This window comes from Pundamilia nyererei, unplaced genomic scaffold (assembly GCF_000239375.1).
Source record: "Pundamilia nyererei isolate P.nyererei 1_Seehausen unplaced genomic scaffold, PunNye1.0 scaffold00002, whole genome shotgun sequence".
NCBI lineage: Eukaryota > Metazoa > Chordata > Actinopteri > Cichliformes > Cichlidae > Pundamilia > Pundamilia nyererei.
Genome location: NW_005187403.1, coordinates 2549601 through 2569515, shown reverse-complemented (window position 1 = coordinate 2569515; position 19915 = coordinate 2549601). Strand labels below are relative to the sequence as shown.

General features: G+C 40.2%; 1 protein-coding gene across 5 annotated transcripts in view; it reads left to right on the top strand.

The window, feature by feature from the left end:
• Nucleotides 1-19915, top strand: part of mast4 (microtubule associated serine/threonine kinase family member 4) — a 42589-nt gene that overhangs the window by 15914 nt on the left and 6760 nt on the right. For 2 of the 5 annotated variants that reach the window (XM_013909604.1, XM_013909598.1), the window contains 24 exons: nt 245-314; nt 566-586; nt 1683-1761; nt 2909-3063; nt 3166-3241; nt 3325-3534; nt 3656-3757; nt 4591-4723; nt 6118-6179; nt 6300-6391; nt 6574-6782; nt 6872-7010; nt 8975-9107; nt 9189-9354; nt 11715-11816; nt 12440-12562; nt 14420-14529; nt 15152-15273; nt 16399-16613; nt 17011-17211; nt 17664-17890; nt 18393-18515; nt 18865-19001; nt 19679-19863. In XM_013909604.1, coding sequence (XP_013765058.1) covers nt 245-314; nt 566-586; nt 1683-1761; nt 2909-3063; nt 3166-3241; nt 3325-3534; nt 3656-3757; nt 4591-4723; nt 6118-6179; nt 6300-6391; nt 6574-6782; nt 6872-7010; nt 8975-9107; nt 9189-9354; nt 11715-11816; nt 12440-12562; nt 14420-14529; nt 15152-15273; nt 16399-16613; nt 17011-17211; nt 17664-17890; nt 18393-18515; nt 18865-19001; nt 19679-19863 — 3192 coding nt within the window. The remainder of the gene's footprint in view (nt 1-244; nt 315-565; nt 587-1682; nt 1762-2908; nt 3064-3165; nt 3242-3324; nt 3535-3655; nt 3758-4590; nt 4724-6117; nt 6180-6299; nt 6392-6573; nt 6783-6871; nt 7011-8974; nt 9108-9188; nt 9355-11714; nt 11817-12439; nt 12563-14419; nt 14530-15151; nt 15274-16398; nt 16614-17010; nt 17212-17663; nt 17891-18392; nt 18516-18864; nt 19002-19678; nt 19864-19915) is intronic. The other 3 variants (XM_005720140.1, XM_013909603.1, XM_005720141.1) reach the window with 3 other exon arrangements.

The following is a 19915-nucleotide window of genomic DNA, read 5'->3' as shown; positions in this document are numbered from 1 at the left end:
GAAGCTTGAGTATCCAAAAGGAATCTAGAGACACACAGGGAGAACATCCAAACTCCAAACAAGACCTGATGCAACGATGCTGATGACTTAACTTTCCGTACAGTTTTGTGTATTGCAATTCATTTTTATCTTATAAGGAATTCTGTTTCAGACATCCGTATTGTCTTGTTCATGTTTTTTGGCTCGCTTTTCATTTCCCTCTATAAAAGCACTGTGTCCTCTTTTCTCTTTTTCCCCCTTGTAGGAACAAGCCCACAAGACAGTCCTAGAAACTTCTCTCCTAGTGCCTCTGCTCATTTCTCGTTTGCACGAAGGTAACCTGACCAATTATTTTTTTCCCGTCGTAAACAAATCAGTAAGTAAAGCTCATCGTGAGACAGATGCAAATTCTTTAAAAACAGATGTGAAGTCATTGAGTCATTAAAGAAGTCTTTTCTAAGCCAGCATATGTGTAAATATTCAGCTGCTCAGGTCTGTTTATACTTACAAATTCAGCATCAGGAACATTTATTTTACACCATTTGTCAACACGATATCATATAATTCTGTATTTCTCTATCCACAGTCATTGCCACAGAGCAGACAGGTAAACTCGTGTTAGGCTTCGATTTTTTGTGAAATATTTATTACCCCACATCTGTCTGAAGTACACTTTATCATTCACATGTCCTTCATTAGTGTGCCTCACAGTAAAGGGGACACATTATGTTTTTACCTTAAGTCTAAGTGCCAGATATACATATTAAATAAGGCTACAATTTGGCAAAGTAAACAAATGCAAACAGAATCCCAGAGAGCCAAAAAGTCAGATCGAATGCTAGTTGTTTTTTCCTACTTTGCAACCAGCTGTGTTTTCTCTCCCAAAACATTCTTTTGAGTTGTCCTTATTTTTCCATATTTTTACAAATAGCCAGTGTTGCAAGGATGACGCTACAGTCATTTGGCAACAGTGGAGTAACTTTTTACTTGCTGTGTAACTTTTGGTATTTTTTTAGTAGGCGTTTTCCATCTGAGCTGGCTCGGGCACCAGGCCGATCTACTTGGTCTTAAATGGTTGTTAGGAGAAGAGAGAGAAGATGACACATGGTTCTAATTAATGTGGATCAGTTTTTTAATTAATGTTTGCTGTCAAGAGGATGAGGTGCTGCTCACAAGCACCAAGTGTTGGCCAGTGACAAGAAAGTGGACTTTCAAATTGGTCAACAAAGGGGCGGCAGGCCAAGATGTATATGAGCAGTATAATTTACTTAAAACTGTAAATCATGCAGAGGTGGCGCTCCACTCGATTGGAGCGCCACACTAACAAAGAAGAGCTGAAATGAGTATAATATGTCCCCTTTAACTCTGAGCCTTTGTTGTACTTCATTTTAACCAATAGTTTTAGTTACATTCACAAACTCTGTTTCTGTATTTTCTGCTTTTTTGTACAGTGTCAAGTAACTAACAGGATTATTTTTTAACAAGAGAAAGCTCAACATTTATCTCCAAACTTACGATCATTGGAGATGTAGACATTATCTTAAATGTTTAAACCCAGAATTTGTGTCTTCGGGGAGATGAGCATGTTTGGAAAAAGAACTTGTCTTTGTCCCAAGAGAAATTCGTCATACTTGCTGATGTATTTAAACCCATATGTTGTCATTGATGGCGTGCATCTGTTTGTCATTGGTGTTGTGTTGCAGGACTGATGGTCGTCGCTGGTCACTGGCCTCCCTTCCCTCCTCTGGATATGGAACCAACACACCGAGCTCCACTGTCTCTGTAAGCATCGCCCACTCATGATGTCAATGTAAATATTTCATAAACAGAATCACAGATATGTGTGACATAGAATTGAACCTAGAGCCAGACCCGGTTTAAATAGATTTTAAAAGATTCAAATGTTTAAAACGGTCATAAAGCTGTGTCATCATTGCTGCCTGTGTAAAACAGGCACGAGGCAATCCCCAGCAATTCCTAATGATAAAACATTATGGTGATGAGGGTAAATCACAAGAAAGAACAAAGTAAAACTGTTTCAGAAATTTTTTTTCTCTTAGTCTTTACTCAAGTTTTTACATGTGGCTCAGTGACAACATGTCTGAACTGCATTTGGAGAGCCTTTATGTCTAGTTTTTCTTACATTTATAAGAGTATAAATGTTAAACTGTTCCCATATGTCAGCATTATCCTGTACAGGAAGCCGAGCTTTGACTACTGTACAATACGTGTGTATACAATAACACTCATTTACAGGAATTACAATGTGCCGGGGGACTGAAAATGACCTGCACTAATGCTATGTTTTTGTTTTGTGTGGCGTTTGGTCACCTAGTGCTTTTCCTGCTATTCAGATGCTCTTTGGAAGGCACACACATAGTTTCAGCAGATACAGCGTGTGTCAGCCTGTATTAGAAACAATAAGGCTTTTGGTGTGCGCCAAGGGTTGGGCTCAGATTTCCTTAATATATTATAATCCACGTGTTATTTTATTATTGCCATTAGTGCTGAATAATTTGCGCATTACATGGCTCAGTGTTTTAAAGGTTTACTTTTTCATTATGTGATTTCTCAGAGCAGCGTTGTTGACCATGGTGCACATGATTGTTGAGGATAGTTACGTTGATAAAACATGCTTACTTACTTACTTTCTTGACAACAGTTACTTCGGTCTCATACGCTCATATTTGTTGGTTATGCGCAGTCTTAACCTATGTTAGCATTTTTTCACTTCTTATAGTGGTTAAGCTAACAGTCTCCCAACAGCAGTCGCATATATAACACACAGACAGAAGATCTACAGGGGAAAACATTTAAAAGAAACCACAAAGACAGCCCACTACAACATTTTTATTTTTTTTTTCCCCACTAAGGAAAATTTCTTTTTCTTTTTCTTTTCATGTTGAATGTATATTTGTTTCATTTCCAGTCATCCTGTTCATCACAGGAGAAGCTGCATCAGCTGCCCTTCCAACCTACGCCTGATGAACTGCACTTCCTCTCCAAACACTTCTGCACTGAGAGTATCTCGGGGGATGAATGCCGCAGAGCGACGGCAATGCGACCCCGGTCACGCAGTCTCAGGTATTAATGTACTTCTGCGAATATTTTCTCTCAGATGTACGTGGCATTGGTGGGACTGAACCAGTGATTTTATTCAGAGGTTTTTTTCTTTTCTTTTTTCAGCCCTGGAAGATCTCCGTCCTGTTACGATCACGAAATTATAATGATGAATCACGTCTACAAGGAGCGGTTTCCTAAAGTGAGGACCCACAAGACTTTACAGTTCTGTTTGACCACAAATTATCTGCATTATCAAACTTGCTCCGTCGCTTCTTTCTGCAGGCCACAGCTCAGATGGAGGAAAGGATTCAGGAGATCATCCGCAGCAACTCTCCTGAGACCGTCCTCCCCTTGGCAGATGGCGTGCTTGGCTTTGCCCATCACCAGATAATTGAACTGGCCCGCGACTGCCTGGAAAAGAGTCGGCTGGGACTCATCACCTCCAGCTACTTCTGCGAACTCACCGACAAGCTGGAGAGGCTTGTACAAGAGGTGAGAACATCTGCAGAAATCAAGTAGATGTTTCCTCATGACAGTTCAGCAATAAGACATGTTTTTACCGTAACATTAGAGTTGCACTGCAAACATTTTGTTTTCTTCTTCTGTTGTGTAGTCCACAGAGAGGTCAGAAAGCGAGGAGGTAAACTTCATCAGAGAGCTGGTAAAGAAGATCCTTATAGTGATAGCCCGACCTGCTCGGCTGCTGGAATGTCTGGTATGTTTATGGCCTTATTTTTTTTCTGCCTAAGTCTAAAATGTGCTGATGGGTGCTTGTCTTGAATATTTTATATGAAGTGACTGCCACTGTTTAAATGCACAAAATAATTTAACAAAAAAACCAAGAAAAGATGGAGATGGTTCATAATGAGCACTTCATCTGGATGGGTAATTTGTGTGAATGTTTTATAATTGTGTGTGTTGCTACATCTGGTTTCTTTGCTATTTAAGCTTATTTCAAATGACTCTGGAGTCAGCAGCTCAAATCTATCAGTCTAAAAAATATTCTATAAAAGTTCTATACGTTTTCATTATTCAGGTAACACTTTCTGCAATTCATCTAAGTGTCTGTCGTATTACAGAATCAAAGAGAGGTTAAAGTGGCTAAAATCAGAATTAAATTTAAAGCTGTTATGACTTACTTCAGCCGAACAGTACCTACCTCATACCTGATGGCAAGCTGACAAACACGGAGTAATTTAGCAGCCAAAGAAATATCTCAAAGGAGAAAGTAGAGACTACAACAAGCCTAAAGAAAGTAAATTCTGGACTAACCTATACTTAGAGAAACCTTTCCCTCACATTATAATGTTGCTCAGGCTGCTTGAGAAACTTGTTTGCTTATAGGTTTGCCATGGCAATCTAAAAAGTGAAAGTTCAACTTCTACTTCCTCTAAGCTGAAAATAAAGCGTAAATAAGTATGTTTTCCTTCACTCAATAGAGCTCCTACTTGATCTCAAACTACAAGATCAGGAATTTGTTTACTGTTTACTTGTTTATTTAAAGTTGTTCATAGCAATATATAGGAAAGTGTTTTGCTGTCTCTTCAGGAGTTTGACCCAGAGGAATTTTACCACCTTCTGGAAGCTGCTGAAGGACACGCTAAAGAAGGTCAGGGCATCAAAACAGACATCCCTCGTTACATCATCAGCCAGCTGGGACTCACACGAGATCCTCTTGAAGGTACACGAAGGACTTCATCATCATCATCATCATCATTGTTGTTATTCCTAATACCATTAATACATTTAAATGCTGCATGTAATATAGAGTAAATATATATTTACATAAAGAATGTAAGTACAGCACCTAATTAAAACAGATTATTTTGCATTTAATGTCAGAAACAAAAAACGGAAAAAGTTTAAGTGTAATGTTAAATGTTATATATTTAATCATCGATCATACTATGATATGTAGTATCCTGTATAACCGCAGTAAAGTTGTATTATTAGAATATATCCTTTTATTATTATTATTATTATTATTATTATTATTATTATTATTATTATTATTATTATCATCATACTATTATTACATCAGGAGAGCAAAGGAGTAAAGAGAGCACAGGATAATTTGTCAGGGTAAGGCTGTAAAGCAGGATTTGGCAGTTTGTTTTCCCAAGAGGCCAAATGAGAAACTGGGACTGTTGTGGAGGGGCACAACAATATGCTGAACACCGTTCTGCTCAGTATTCATTTCATAAGAGCACTTTGAGGTGACTGCTGTTGTGATTTGGCTCTGTATAAATAAAGCAGAGTTGAATTAAATAAGCTTCTTGGTGCAGCCCTCCACAACAGTCCCTTTTTCATGGTTCCCTTTTGAAAATGAATGGCCCACTCCTGCTCTAAAGGAACGCTGGAACTGAATTGTGGAGGGAAGTTAAAGACAAAGATACTCTTGACGAATGTCCTGTACCAAACAGATCGTCTTTCTAATGACCCTCTGTCTCTCCAGACTCTGTAACCAGCAACATTCATTATGACTAATTAGAAAAGAATGGCCTCCCCACAGACCTTATACAGATCTACACAGGCGGGCTCATCAGCCAGTCTCTCCATTTATTTCCCCCGAGTGTCTCCCGTGTTTCGTTTGCCCAGCACCTCGTGTGCCGGAAGCAAACCTACGAGGAGGGACAGATGTTAAATAGTACTGAAAATGTGTTTACAAGCTCTCCAGGGACGAGACAAACAGCACACATGGACTTTGCCATGGCTGCACAGACGAACATGCACTGAAAAAGATGCAAGGTGGTTTTTAATGAGCAGTTGTTCTGGGGTGGTGATTTTCAAAATGAGCGTAAGATGTGCATTTGTGTTGCCAGTTTTGATTTCCGCCTCATTTGTCCTCAATTCAGCTTATATTGAAGTCAGCACCTCAAACCTAATAGGTGAATAAAAGCTGAAGTCTGCTGTTTTTGTTTTGTTTAAAGGGCCTGATTTCATTTAGGCTGCCTTTGTTTCAGTAACTGCAATTGAGAGCCTGTGTGTCAGTTTCTCATGAAGTTAGATTCATAGTTTTGTCACATCAAACCCGCTGCAGCTTTGCTCCTGATTATTCCTCTGTTTCTTTTCTAGAAATCGCTCAGCTGACCAGCAGTGACAGTGGAATTGCAGAAACTCCAGAAACAGATGACTCTGTAAGTGCTTAGACATTGATTACATTATTGATCTAGTTCATCTTTACTGCAGGCGAAGCAGTGAAATCCAGATTTTATCTCTTTGATTTGTTTTAGCGTTTATCTCGCTCTCGTCCTCAGTCTCAGAGTTTCAGCACGGCCTTGCGGTCCCGGCGGAAACCCTGTGAGCTGGACTTTGAAATGATAAAACTCATCAGCAACGGTGCCTATGGGTAAGGACGTCTCATTTCTCTATCGGACGATCTAATCTCTGCTGATAGATGGTTGGTTACAGGCTGTTTGTTTCTTCTTTGTTTTGCAGTTGACAAAACCATACTGTGATCAAACCACACTTATTGTTGCAGTTTTTCTTCTATTCTTTGTGCAGCTCATAGGTAAACTTTTTGTTCCACAGAGCTGTTTATCTGGTGCGGCACAAGGAAACTAAGCAGAGGTTTGCCATGAAAAAGATCAACAAGCAGAATCTGATGTTAAGGAATCAGATACAGCAGGCCTTTGTGGAGCGGGATATCCTCACCTTTGCTGAAAACCCTTTTGTTGTGTCCATGTATTGCTCCTTTGAAACACGGAGGCACCTGTGCATGGTTATGGAATATGTTGAAGGTCAGCACTCTATTTTATTTTATGTGCATAGTGCGACCGCTGAAAGCAGTCTACTTTGAACAATGTCTTCTTTGTGTTGTTCTTTACAGGAGGAGACTGTGCCACCCTGCTGAAGAACATGGGTCCCCTACCTGTGGACATGGCTAGGATGTACTTTGCAGAGACAGTACTGGCTTTGGAGTATCTACACAACTATGGCATTGTTCACAGGGACCTCAAACCTGACAAGTGAGCTGTAAACAATATTTGTACATAAATGCTGGCACTCAGAGAAATATATTTTATTTTCAGGCTTTTGTTTTTCTTGCTTTTCTGTCAGGCATCTTTGCCATTTAAAAACAAACAGAACAAAAAAACTGTACAGTACTCGATCGACACCAAACAGCAGACTTGACGGTGTTAGTCATGAGCTATTGAATATAGCTAACAATTAAACTGAAGTTGGTGATGCATCTGTACTGTATTTAAAAGACATTGTGACCTACTGTTTTGAGTAATGGCTGTTATGGCATAATTTGCATAGTGCATTTGCACACCTAGCTGTATTATTTGTCAGATACCTGCATTAAAATGCTCCAATAGGTATCAGTAGCACAAATATGTGCGAGACCTGACCAGGGAAGTTCACGATTCAGGTTAGCAGACAAGATAAGACAGCTTGCTGCCAAAGTCACCTGTGTCAGCAACATAGGCAGTATAAAAAAAAAAAGGAGACATCGTTTCTAGTCTTACACCTGCATTATTTTTAATATCCACCAGGGGGCAACACCTGTGGGGTTATCCAGTTTTGTACAAGTCAAGAGGCTGTTGGGTTCTTTGGCTATGTATGTAACCACAGTAAACATGTTTCTGTTGGGTTTATTGGGTCATTTCCAGGTTTAAGATCACATTGAATAGGACACGAAGTCCATTTTGTAAGTTATGGGAATTCTACGAGTCAGAAAGGAGGATTATGTAGGACTTACTCAGTGGCTAATGACTTTGAAACTGGCAAGGAGAAACTCAGTTCGACATCCCATAATGGGACTTCAGTGAAGGACATCGCAATGGCTGCACAAACCCTGCATACGGTCTAATGCAACAACCTGTCAGTCAAATTGCCAGTGCTCCTGATAATGCAGACTGTAAGTCTGATCAAAATTTGAACAGTTTATTTGTCAATGAGGAAATCTGCTATAGGAAGGAAAGCATTTTATATTGAGGTGTAAACATGTTTATTTCTACTATAAAGTCAGGGTTTTTGTTTTAACGTGGAGGTGTGGACATTGGCTCGCTGTGAGAGTCTTCTTCAACCCCAGGGGTACAGCTCGGTGCTGAAGAGAGCAGAAAGTCAGTAAATATTGGATTAATGAATCATTTGACCAAGACAGAACACTAAATGTGTTCTGATTTTGCTCTGGATTTGTTGGATGCTTAAAAGGGAAGCCATATTTGCTATATTTAAGTGCAATTAAATAACTGTACTTAAGGGCTGTGCGATATGACCAAAAGTTCCGTCCGTGTACCTGGAACTGCTGCGGGAAAAAGCCAGTTCTAACATTTGAGTCTAAGGTTTATATTTTAGCACCTGGCAGCTCTTTTGCATCCGTAAACTCTCTCCATACTCCAAACCATGTCCATGCTACAGAGGTAGCCCCTTGTTTAGGTATAAGGTCCTCAATTTGTTTTGACTGGTCCTGGTTCTGTTTGGAGCTACCTGGTCCTGCCACATTTTCACTGGCTATGCTGGTATTCTCTGTGCCCAGATGGAAAAAATATTGCCGTAAACGGTGTATTTTGCGACACCACGAAAAAACGATAATGTATAATTTGAAACGACAGATGTTTTCATATCATCATGCGATATATTTCGTCATATTGCACAGCCCTAACTGTATTTCATAATATGTCTAAAAATAATAGAAATGTCTTCTTTTTTTTTTATTTTTTACCTCAGCCACCTTTGTGTTTGTTCAATAACATTAAAGATTGAACTGAGCAATTTTAATTTTTTTGTTTACACATATTGGCATGGAAACAGCAATTTCTTTTGTGAAAAGGAAGAAAAATGGCCGCCTCTGTCAGTGTCATGCTTTAAGTTTTTTTTTTTCTTCCCTTCATAAAAACAACATTGTAACAAAAATCACAGAACAACTGACTGCATTTATCATTTTACTATAATTAAACTTTGTCCAACTTGGTTTATCTTTTAGTCTGCTGGTGACCTCAATGGGGCACATTAAGCTGACAGATTTTGGTCTTTCCAAAGTCGGGCTGATGAACATGACCACCAACCTGTACGAGGGACACATAGAGAAGGATGCCAGGGAGTTCTCTGATAAGCAGGTAAATGTTGTTGAGCTTTACAGATGTACACTTTCTCAAAGCTCACCATATTTAGAATCCTTTTTGTTTTCTGCTGTACAGGTATGCGGCACCCCAGAGTATATCGCTCCAGAGGTGATCCTGAGACAAGGCTATGGGAAGCCAGTGGACTGGTGGGCTATGGGCATCATCCTGTATGAGTTTCTTGTGGGCTGTGTGCCTTTTTTTGGAGACACACCGGAGGAGCTTTTTGGACAGGTCATCAGTGGTCAGTGTTAACAACACCTCCTTTTTCAATTTGATAATTAAAGCAAATCTTAGACTTACATTAAATAGTTACTGAGATATCTCAGTCGTGCTCAAAATATTTGAATTTACATACCTGAAAACAGCAACTGTCAAAATGAGATACCTGTGTAATTAATTGGAACCCTTTCTACATGTTTCCTTTCCTTATGAATAACTTCTTGACAGCCATCTATTAGATCAGCGGTCCCCAACCTTTTTTGCGCCACGGACCGGTTTATGCCCGACAATATTTTCATGGACCGGCCTTTAAGGTGTCGCGGATAAATACAACAAAATAAAACTAGTACCGGTACCGAAAAAAAGATAATTTATTCATAACACACATGAAAAGACCCAGGAAAACCGAGTAAACGATAACAAAATAACGCTGAAAACCGATAAAAACCCTGAAAACCATACATTTCACACCTGAGCCTCAACTCTCGCGGCCCGGTACCAAACAACTCACGGACCGGTACCGGTCCGAGGCCCGGGGGTTGGGGACCGCTGTATTAGATGAAGGTCAGGTCTTTGCTGGATGTCTTTCCTATTTTTTAAGGACTTGACTTTCAGACTAAAGATTCAAGGACAAACTGCACACCGTGCCTGAGATTTACCAGTTTTTGGCTCCCTGGAAATTATCTTGCTGGTGAAAAAATATTATCTGTTATCTGTTTAAGTGGTAAGAACACTCTCCTGAAAATCGTCAGGCACCTGAGCTGAAAATGAGTGAAAAAGCAGCCAATATCCAAAGAAACACTTAACTACACTTGAAAACAGTTACAATAAAGTCTGTTTCTTTGGAAGCAAAATACAGAAAAATAAGGGTTGGCTTAAGTTTTTTATTACACAGTACTGTGTTCCAGCATCCTAAAAAATACAAAGTTTATTTTCTTATTTGTTTATGTAAGTTTATTAAATACCTAAAATGTTACAAGACATATTTTCTGCTAATGAAGGCGATTAAAGGTGAGATTTGACCACATCTGGCATTTAGATGCTATCCTGCACATCAGGGGAATTCACAGGCTACATCAAATATGAATTAAACATTCATATAGTGACCACATTGAATGAGTTGTGCATAATTTCCAATTTTTTGAAGACCGAGATTTCCCTGAAGGCTAGCAGCAAACAGATGGCAGTAAGTGCCTTTAGCTCGCTTTAGTTCCCAAATGAAGTTTATTATTGTGATTTATACTTTGTCACTTTATTCCCGCATAGTGTCATTGTGACAGAGCAGAGAAAATCTTCTTGAAAAATACGAGCTTTCAGCTTGTCAGCAGCGTGTGGCATGTTGGATAAAAGCTTCTGTCTGTGCCATGGAAATGAGTGGCGTGCAGTGACTGATTTGGTACACTCGTAAACAAACTGTACCAATGTCCTGTGTGTGACTGTTAATTAGAAAGCCCCGAATACACTGAAACCATGCCACGATGGCCTGCGGCTGCACATACGTATTCATAGCTTACACCCAAATTTCCTTAGAATGGGGTACAGAGAGAACATAGCAGACAATCAGCATGAAGCACACAGCTCTGCTCTGTTCGCTGCTTGTTTTTTCAGTTATTATTATTTAACATTACACACAATAGAGCTTTGATTTGTAAGAGCTCATTTCAAAATACCTTTGAGAACAAAGTGGTTTAGTATTAGGCTAAAGTCATTTTTGGGATTTTTCAAACTATAAAATCCTATAGACACATATTTATTGAGATAATAGCTGATTAATGAATCAGCTTCAATGAAGGGCAGCTGTCTTCAACCTTCCCAGTTTTTCATGTGCATAGTGCTATGAAAAAATGTTTTTTTGGTTTGTCTGTTTGTTTTTTGTGTATTTTTCCAAGTTACTATTCAGTTACTTTGTTCAAATCGGTTCAAATAGGTTTGGATAGTTTTTCATTTATGACTAATAAATGTATCAAATCTATATGAGCCATAAAATTTGACTTACATGTTTTGTTACAAAAAACTAATTAAGCAATAGTTCCTTTTTTGGTTTAAATGTATTTTTACTACTACTACAGCATTTTCCCCCCACAGTTGGTTCACAGAAGAAAAAGGATATTTTCTGTGAATTTGTGAAAACAACGAACAACCAGAAATTCTTCTGTAATTTTACACATTTGTTTTACTGGACCAACCCACTTAAGTTCAAAGTGGCCTGTATGAGGCCCAGGATGTAACATGAGTTTGACATCCCTGCTCTAGTGTATTGTCAGCTAGCCGTTAGAGGCATTATCTGACTAGATGACATCTAGTTTTAGTGTCTGTCAGTGAAATAAAATCTATAAGGTGTTGGTACGTAAAGTCATTCTATAACACTGTTTCTGGTTCTAGATGAGATCAACTGGCCAGATGGGGATGAGGCTCCACCTCCTGACGCTCAGGAGCTCATCACCTTGCTGCTGAGACAGAATCCCCTGGAAAGGCTGGGCACAGGTACAAACACAAAGAGTGAAGACCTTCTCATATGTGGAGCAGTCAGGGACTGGGTGAGAACTAGGCATGCACAACAGGCCGCTATAAATCCTCATGTGCTACCTCAGCACGGCTCATTATTCCCAGTCACTGGGGAAGAAATTGAGGTCATCCACCAGCGGAGCAGTTTATCCTGTGGCCTACTCACCTCTTCCTCCTGATCAATTGCAATTATTTCCCACCAGTCCATGAATCTAGCTTCATGCACAATCAGGGCCTTTGAGTGTGTAGATCTGCAGACTGTAAAAGTGACCATGACCCTGGACAAAGGCCTTTAATCAGTGCAATGCACACAACCAGCTTGGTCTGGAGACATGCGGATCTACTTAGGCATCTAGATCTCCCCTCAGCGGGCTGCCATTCACAAAGTCTCCTGCTATTTCACTAAAGGTCACAGGCAGGAAATTGTTCTGCATAATTTATGGTCATGATAGCGATTTGTCCTGTAGCCACTAGGGAAAAGAGAAACACACCGTAAGCATTTCTTCTGTTCCTGTGTTTGAACCATTCAGTGTCGAGTGATTTGTGCGTGTGCTTTCTCCACAAGCAATTTTCACATTGTTCCATATTTATCCGACCTGCAGGTGGAGCGGCCGAAGTGAAGCAGCATCAGTTTTTTCACAACCTAGACTGGAACGGCCTGTTGAGGCAGAAGGCTGAGTTCATCCCTCAGCTGGAGTCCGAGGACGACACGAGTTACTTCGACAGTAAGTTATCAAACGGCCTCATAAAAACACTTATTCTTTGTGATTGATAACTGATAGCTGATTGTTTATTCATGTTTGGAGTGTAAACAGGACCTAGTAGCAGCTAATTTTAATTCTTTTTCATGCGATTTCAACAACATACAGTGGGGGAAATGATTATTTGATCGCATGCTGGATTTGTAAGTTTGTTCATTTCTTTGGAAGTAAGCAATCTCTATTTTTATGGTAATTTCATTTTAATGGGGAGAGAGAGAATATGAACCAAAAATCCATGAAAAGCATATTACATAAACGTTATGAAGTGATGTCATGTCCACTGAGTGAAATCAGTATTTGATCCCTGAGCAAAAATCAACTCAGAACTTGGTGGAGAAACTCCTGTTAGCAAGCACAGCGGTAAGATGTTTCTTGTAGCTGGTCACCAGGTTTATGCACACTTTAGGATTTTGGCCCACTTCTCTTTACAGAAACTCCTTGGCTGCTGCTTAGCAACTCAAACAACTGAGGGCTGGAGACTGGCGCGGCCACGCCATCACCTTAACGTGCTACTTCTTCTTAGCAACTCCTTTTTTGCTTTGGTGCTTTGTTTTGGGTACGTGGCCTCGCCCACTGGCCCCTCAGTGCGGTGAAGTTGTCCAGTACCCTTAGCAGAAAAAAAAATCCCCAAAGCATAGTGTTTCCACCTCCATGCTTCACTGTGGGGATGGTGTTTTTTGGGTCATACTCTGTATTTCTCTGTATCTCTCCTCCAAACACAGCGGGAGACTACATAAATATTTGTTGTCAGGAAAAAAAAACCTCTCAGATGTGTTTTTTGAAACTGTAGAGCATTATTCCTGGTGAGCACGCTGCTACTCGCACATCTCAGCTGTGCAGCAAGATTTCAACCACTGCTGTCAAAGAAACAACCAGAACTGTATTTGAGACTGCAGTGTGAGCTGTAAATATGTTAGCAATATTTAGTTGCTCACATATGAAATTTGCATGTATGCTGTCATAACTATGGAGCATCAGCAGCTTTAAAAATAAATAGTTATTTTAATCTATTTGACTAATATGTAATGGAAAGATAAAATACAATAAATATACAGTAGTACAATTTCAGCTGCAGAATCTTGTGTGCCTGAATACAACAGAGCGAAAATGTGCTGTAAACAAAGTTGTGTGTACATATTTGTGTTAATTCTTTCTTTGTATTTTGTGGAGCCATGCACCACATATGAGGTGTAACTAAGAATACAACACTGAACTGCAAATACTCATAATAATGATAAACAGCCTGCTCAGAATTACGTGGCAGCATTGCGATCAAGTAGCCTGGTGTCCAAAATGTTTCAACAGCTGTCTGCTGCTGAGTTTTCCATTTCTTTGTGTTACTGAAGAAGTGAACAATCCAATTACAACCAGAAATGCCAGTTTAGCAAATCTGACAAAATTCTGCTTCATCCTTGCATCCCATCTGAGATCATGACTTTCCTCCAGATGCTGTTAAAGTAAACTTTGCATTATTAAAATGCTGTTTTCACTAAAACTCTCTAAGGACACGCAGACATTACACAGTTAGTTTTAATTCCAGTTTAGGTTTTTCTTTTTTTACACTTAATCAAAACTGTCCTATTACAGTACATCTTTCATTAAAATTGACATTGGCATTTTGAACAGCCTAATTTAATACTTTGTTACATATGAAGTATGTCTGCAGCAGAGCAGCGACTCTGCCTCTAATTAAAAGCAGTGAAAACACTTGCATTTCTTAGTCATTATACTCTTTTTCTACTTGGGTCATCTTTTTGCACTGTAATAAGAATAACCTGTAATAATGCAATTTATAAAATATAATTCTCTCCTCTTTCACAGCTCGCTCTGAGAGATACCATCATCTGGAGACAGAGGAAGAGGACACAAATGATGAAGACTTCAATGTGGACCTGCGGCAGTTTTCCTCTTGTTCTCACAGATTCTCTAAGGTATGTCCTTAATCTCCCTCCTCACATTGTTCCAGTGTCATCATCATTACTGCCAAAGACGTTAGCAATATAAATGAGCTCGAGCCCTCATCTGTCCCGATCCCATTCTCATGGGAGGGGGAAAAACACGAGCGGCTGCCATTTCATATGGAAATGTGTGTCTTGAAAACACAGCCTCCCTCCTGCTCTTCCTTTATCTCCATAGTGTCAAACGTAGATTTCAGCTTTGCATACATTTTCCACTTGCAAATGAGATTTATTTTTCTTGGTAGTAATGTGTGACACAGTACACAATACAGACAAGCTGGGAGTCATTGCTGTGCTGCATTGCAGTGTGCTCTCCTCACATCAAAACAAAGCATTACAGTGTGTCTCAGAAAGCAGCAGGGTGTCTCAGAGGAAGCGTTCAGCTATACTGAACCTTCTCGATGCTTGTTGGACACAATGAAGTCTGCATAGCACAGACAAATATAAAATAAAGGTCACGAGGTTACCCAGTATCTGTACCGAATGTGATAGATTTTCTTTCTAAACCTTTTTGGCTCTTTTATTTTTAAACCTCTGTTCACATTTTGTAGCTTACATGTAACAAAGTGAGTCATTGTTGCTGTGTGGCTATCAGGTTTACAGCAGTCTGGATTTGTCCCGTGGGCATCTGGAGGAGAAGGGAGAGACTGAGGAGAAGAAGACCGAGAGCCCGCTGACTGTGGACTCTCTCAGCTGGACGCCAGACTTCGCTGAAGCGTATGAACACCTCCATCTCTAAATCAAAAACGATTACCAGAGTTCATTAATTGCTACACCTGACCATTATATAGACTGAGCACACATTAAGTGAGCAGTTCATTGGATGATGATTGTGCTGGCATACTAAACACATACTGGAAGGATTGTAACGCAATTGTCATGGTTTTTTGGTTTGAGGTGAGGTGGCTGCAGTTTGTAGAACATAGAAAAACTGCAGTGGAAGTGGTTGAAGTATTTAAGTACCAAACTACAAGATGTGATAAAGACGGAGACTAAAAAAACTTACCTTGTTTAACTTGTCTCCCATTCCAGATCATCTTCTCTTGCACGTCTGGACTCTTTTTAGATATATGTAGAATTCCTTTAATGTAAGCTTGCACTGGTCCCCATGCAGAATCTTCAGCATGTCAAAAAAAGTGTTTGCGTTTTAGGAAGCTGATAAAGTAGCAAGCAGGCAAGTCTATTGGCTCATCCAGATGGTGAGCGACGATAGTGTTTTTTGAGTGTGCACATGATGGGGTGCTGGCACACTCCACAGTCCAGGAGTGTCCATTTCTGCTTCATTTTCTTCGCAGAGTTGAAGTAAAACTTGACTGTCTCAGCCTTGGGGATAGATTCAGCACTTTCTGCATATTCGGGGTTGAAACATGTTAAAAATCTGTAGCTGAAGACGCAGCTATGATCAGCAGCTTTGGTCTTGCACGCTAAATTTGGCTCAGTTTAAAGAAAAAGTTGATGTTTGCTTCATGTGCAAATTTGAGGGCAGTGGCAATCTTGCACAGTGCAAGTGATTAGGTTGCTGAATTTTCAGTGATCAGGTGAAGTGTTTGACACACATTTTAGGTGCATTCCAGGAGCTTCTTGATTGCATCTCATATTTATGCAAAAATCCATTCCAAGTTAAAGAGGATCAGCCTTGTTAAGCTCAACTCAGTAATGGCAGTGGTGTAAAAATAACACTTTATAAATTGAATCATACTGTTCCTGCTGTCCCTCATTCTGAGAAGTCTAGGGTGTTCATCACCTTTACAAGCCTTTGCTCTCTCATGAAGACTCAAAATAATTTTTAGTCATTTGACAGTTAAAAAAACTCATCTAATGCAAATCTGTTGTTTTATCCAGACCCTCGCTGTCCCACTCGACAGACACAGACAGTATGAATCAGGGTCCTCGCCCCAGTTTGCTACCAAAGTTTGCCATCTCAGCTGAAAGCGAAGGGGATGAGACATCAGGCATCGGCGATCCCAGCAAAGCCTCGTTTTCCATCGGGGAGTTTCCACAGGACGAGCCTGAAGCTGCCACTCCGGGCAGCACGCACAGCGGGGCCACGCTCTCTGGTACGAGCCGCAGTCTTTAGAATTACACACCTTTCCGTACATGTGCTTGGTTTGTACTTCGTAACATCATTAAGGTGCAGTTCTCTGGAAACAACAAAAACATATGATTGAATGTTCTTGCTTGTTTTATTGGGAACATTGTGCTGTGTTAAATTGAGCTCAGTGCCACTGATTGTTTTTCAACCACGTCAGTTGCCCCCTGCTGGCCATTAGAAAGAATTCAGGCTCTAAGTGCAGACGTTTGACCAAAAAAAAGTAATTGATGTGCAGTTGGCCTAAATGTATAATTTGCACGTTTATTCATTATTTATTATTAATTCATGTACTCAGCCATTAAGAATGACTGTTATTTCTATGGGAAGAATAACTGTTTGCTTCATTCCATCCATAAAAAAAGGGAGTTTCTCAGAACATTTGGACCAGCTGACACCCAGGGGAGAGGGTGTGGAGAGCCCTGACAGCACCAGTCACACCTCTGCTGACCACGGACCTCCGTCGACCTCTCTGCGACCTGAGAGTGCTGTAGAGAAGAGCGGAGCCGTGCCAAAAGTCCCAAAGTCTGTGTCAACTGGTGCCCTTTCCCTTATGATCCCTGGAGGTAAGTAAAAAAACCAAAAACACACATATTACCATGCTGATGTTTCCTCAAAATTTTGTAAGCTACATTGTTGACGCATGTGGGAGCAATAACATGTTAAGGATAACAGTAAAAGCAATGGACTTTAAAAATAATCTGAAAAAGATGAAAGTTCACTGTGAAGCTGTCATAATTGGCCCGGCATGCCTCAAGTTCCATGTTAAAAAGAGGCTGTGAGCAAAAACCTGAGCACAAGCTGCTAACAAGGAAAATAATCAGGCATGGTCAGAGCGAGGGTCTTCACTGCAGGGAGAGAAAATCGTATTAGTTTCACCCACAGCTGCAGCAGAATTAATCCTGGCTCAAAAGCTTTTACGGCAATACCTCGGTGATGACTTCAGGGCACGTTATACTCTGATTGATTTTGGAAAAAATTTAAGAACTCAGACGTTGGTCAACTCTTATTTTTCCAGATATCTTTGGAGCATCACCGCTGGCCAGTCCCCTTTCTCCTTACTCCCTCTCCTCAGACCCTTCCTCAAGAGACTCCTCTCCGAGCCGAGACTCCTCCCTCTGTCCCTCTAACCCACGGCAGCCCGTCGTGATCCACAGTTCTGGGAAGAAGTTTGGTTTCACGCTGAGGGCAATCCGGGTGTACGCTTGTGACAGTGACATCTACACAGTCTATCACATGGTCTGGGTAAGGCCTTTAAGCATTTTTCCTTTAAACAAACCCTGTTGAATGACCACAGGACTATGATAGCAGATGTATGATTTTGTTTTGTTTGTTTGAAATAAATTATTTATTATGAAAATTAAAAACTGCACCATCCTAACATAATATTAGTCCATCAATGGGATTTTTTCCCCCAGCAGTTAAAACTAAAGGCATCACATAGACTTGCTTTTATTCCAAATTTTAATTTTAATAAACAGTGGTGAAAATAATTTACAGATGCAACCAGAAGTCAGGGAACTGTGAAGTTTGTATGCTTGTGTTTTAACTTGATGCAATTGGAAGTCTCTTGATAACTACAGGTGTCGCCCTCTGCTGGCCACTGAAAACGATGCGTGCAACAGCATTTTTCTCTTTTGTCTGAACAAAATGTTCTAAAACACAGCTTTAAAAGCAGTTTTAAATGATTCAAATGCTTTTAACACAAAAGGATGATAATGAATCAATACCTTTTTATGTTGATCAGAACGTAGAAGATGGTGGGCCTGCACATAAAGCAGGACTCAAAGCTGGAGACCTCATTACTCATGTGAACGGAGAACCGGTTCACGGTCTTGTCCATACCGAAGTGGTGGAGCTCCTGCTCAAGGTAACGCACAATGTGTGTTCATCTCTAAACAGCTACTGTTAAAATATTTAATAGTTCTGATATTCATTGCGTTTGATGTAATTTCAATTAGAATAAACTGAATAATCTATTTAGGTCGAGGAGTAAGTGCTGCTGAAATTGATGTTGTTTCCATTTTTTTAAAAGTGAGTGCAGAAAATTCAGCTCTAATGATTTACTGGAGCGCGACTACAGTCGTTTTAATTGGAAGATATTTAAATCATAAAAGGGTTTAGGTAAATTCCACTAATATAGATATAAATGTTTTTTCTGATTTTAAAAAAAAAATCTATCCTCTTCCCAACATCAAGTGTTTTTTTTTCTTTTTCAGAGTGGCAGCAAAGTGGCCATCTCTACAACCCCCTTTGAAAATACTTCAATAAAAACTGGTCCTGCCAGAAGGAACAGCTACAGGAGCAAGATGGTCCGATGTGGCAAAAAGCCCAAGAAGGAGAAGACCCCAGAAAGGTACAAATAAGTCCTTAAATTACCTTTGGATCATTTGTTTCTTAACCCCCTTTATTTAAGGGAGACTGAGACAACCAGCTGCTGTGCTTCGATGGAACATTATGGCCCATTAAATGATTTTTTGTTTTGGTTAGGGAGGTTTCAGTAAATCTGAGTTGCTGAGTTTTATTTAAACTACTGCATTTCCTTCTCTAAGACAATTTGGTACATTTGTAAAAAGCTAACCATCCACACACAATGTGGAATTTCGTAAGTAAGTTACAAGCACTAGCTCAGTTATAGTTCAGCTTCACTAGGTTCTGCATATCCTGATAAGTTATTGAAGACCACAAGGTCGTATTCCTGCCCTGATACTTGTTTCTGTAAGCGTGGGAACTGCAGTTTTGTTTCTGCAGCCTAATCGTTCTTCAGAAAAGAGGTGAGTGATCCAATTTCCTGTGTGCAGTCATTACTCTATTCCCTGTAGGCCTCTAGAGGGCAGACATATGGCACTGAGGGAATCATTGAAAATCTGACGATCCTACAGATTCAGTGGGTTGTTTTCCATCTTTAACAGTTAAGAGTACCTGGCACTGTGCAGAGCAGTTACACGTGTAAATAGTAAGAAAGCAGCAGCCTGTGGTGTCCATTGTAAACTGTGAATTTAACACTTCGTCATCTCACTTTTCTTTTCACAGGCGCCGCTCCCTTTTCAGACGCTTTGCCATGCAGCCTTCTCCTCTTCTGCATACGAGTCGCAGCTTTTCCTCCCTGAACCACTCGCTGTCATCTGGTGAGAGTCTCCCCGGCTCCCCTACCCACAGTCTCTCCCCTCGTTCCCCTACTGCCACCTTCCGCCCTGCACCAGATTTCACCCAGTCAGGTGGAGATTTTAACTCATTTTTGATAACAGCTTGAATGTTACTTAATGTTTA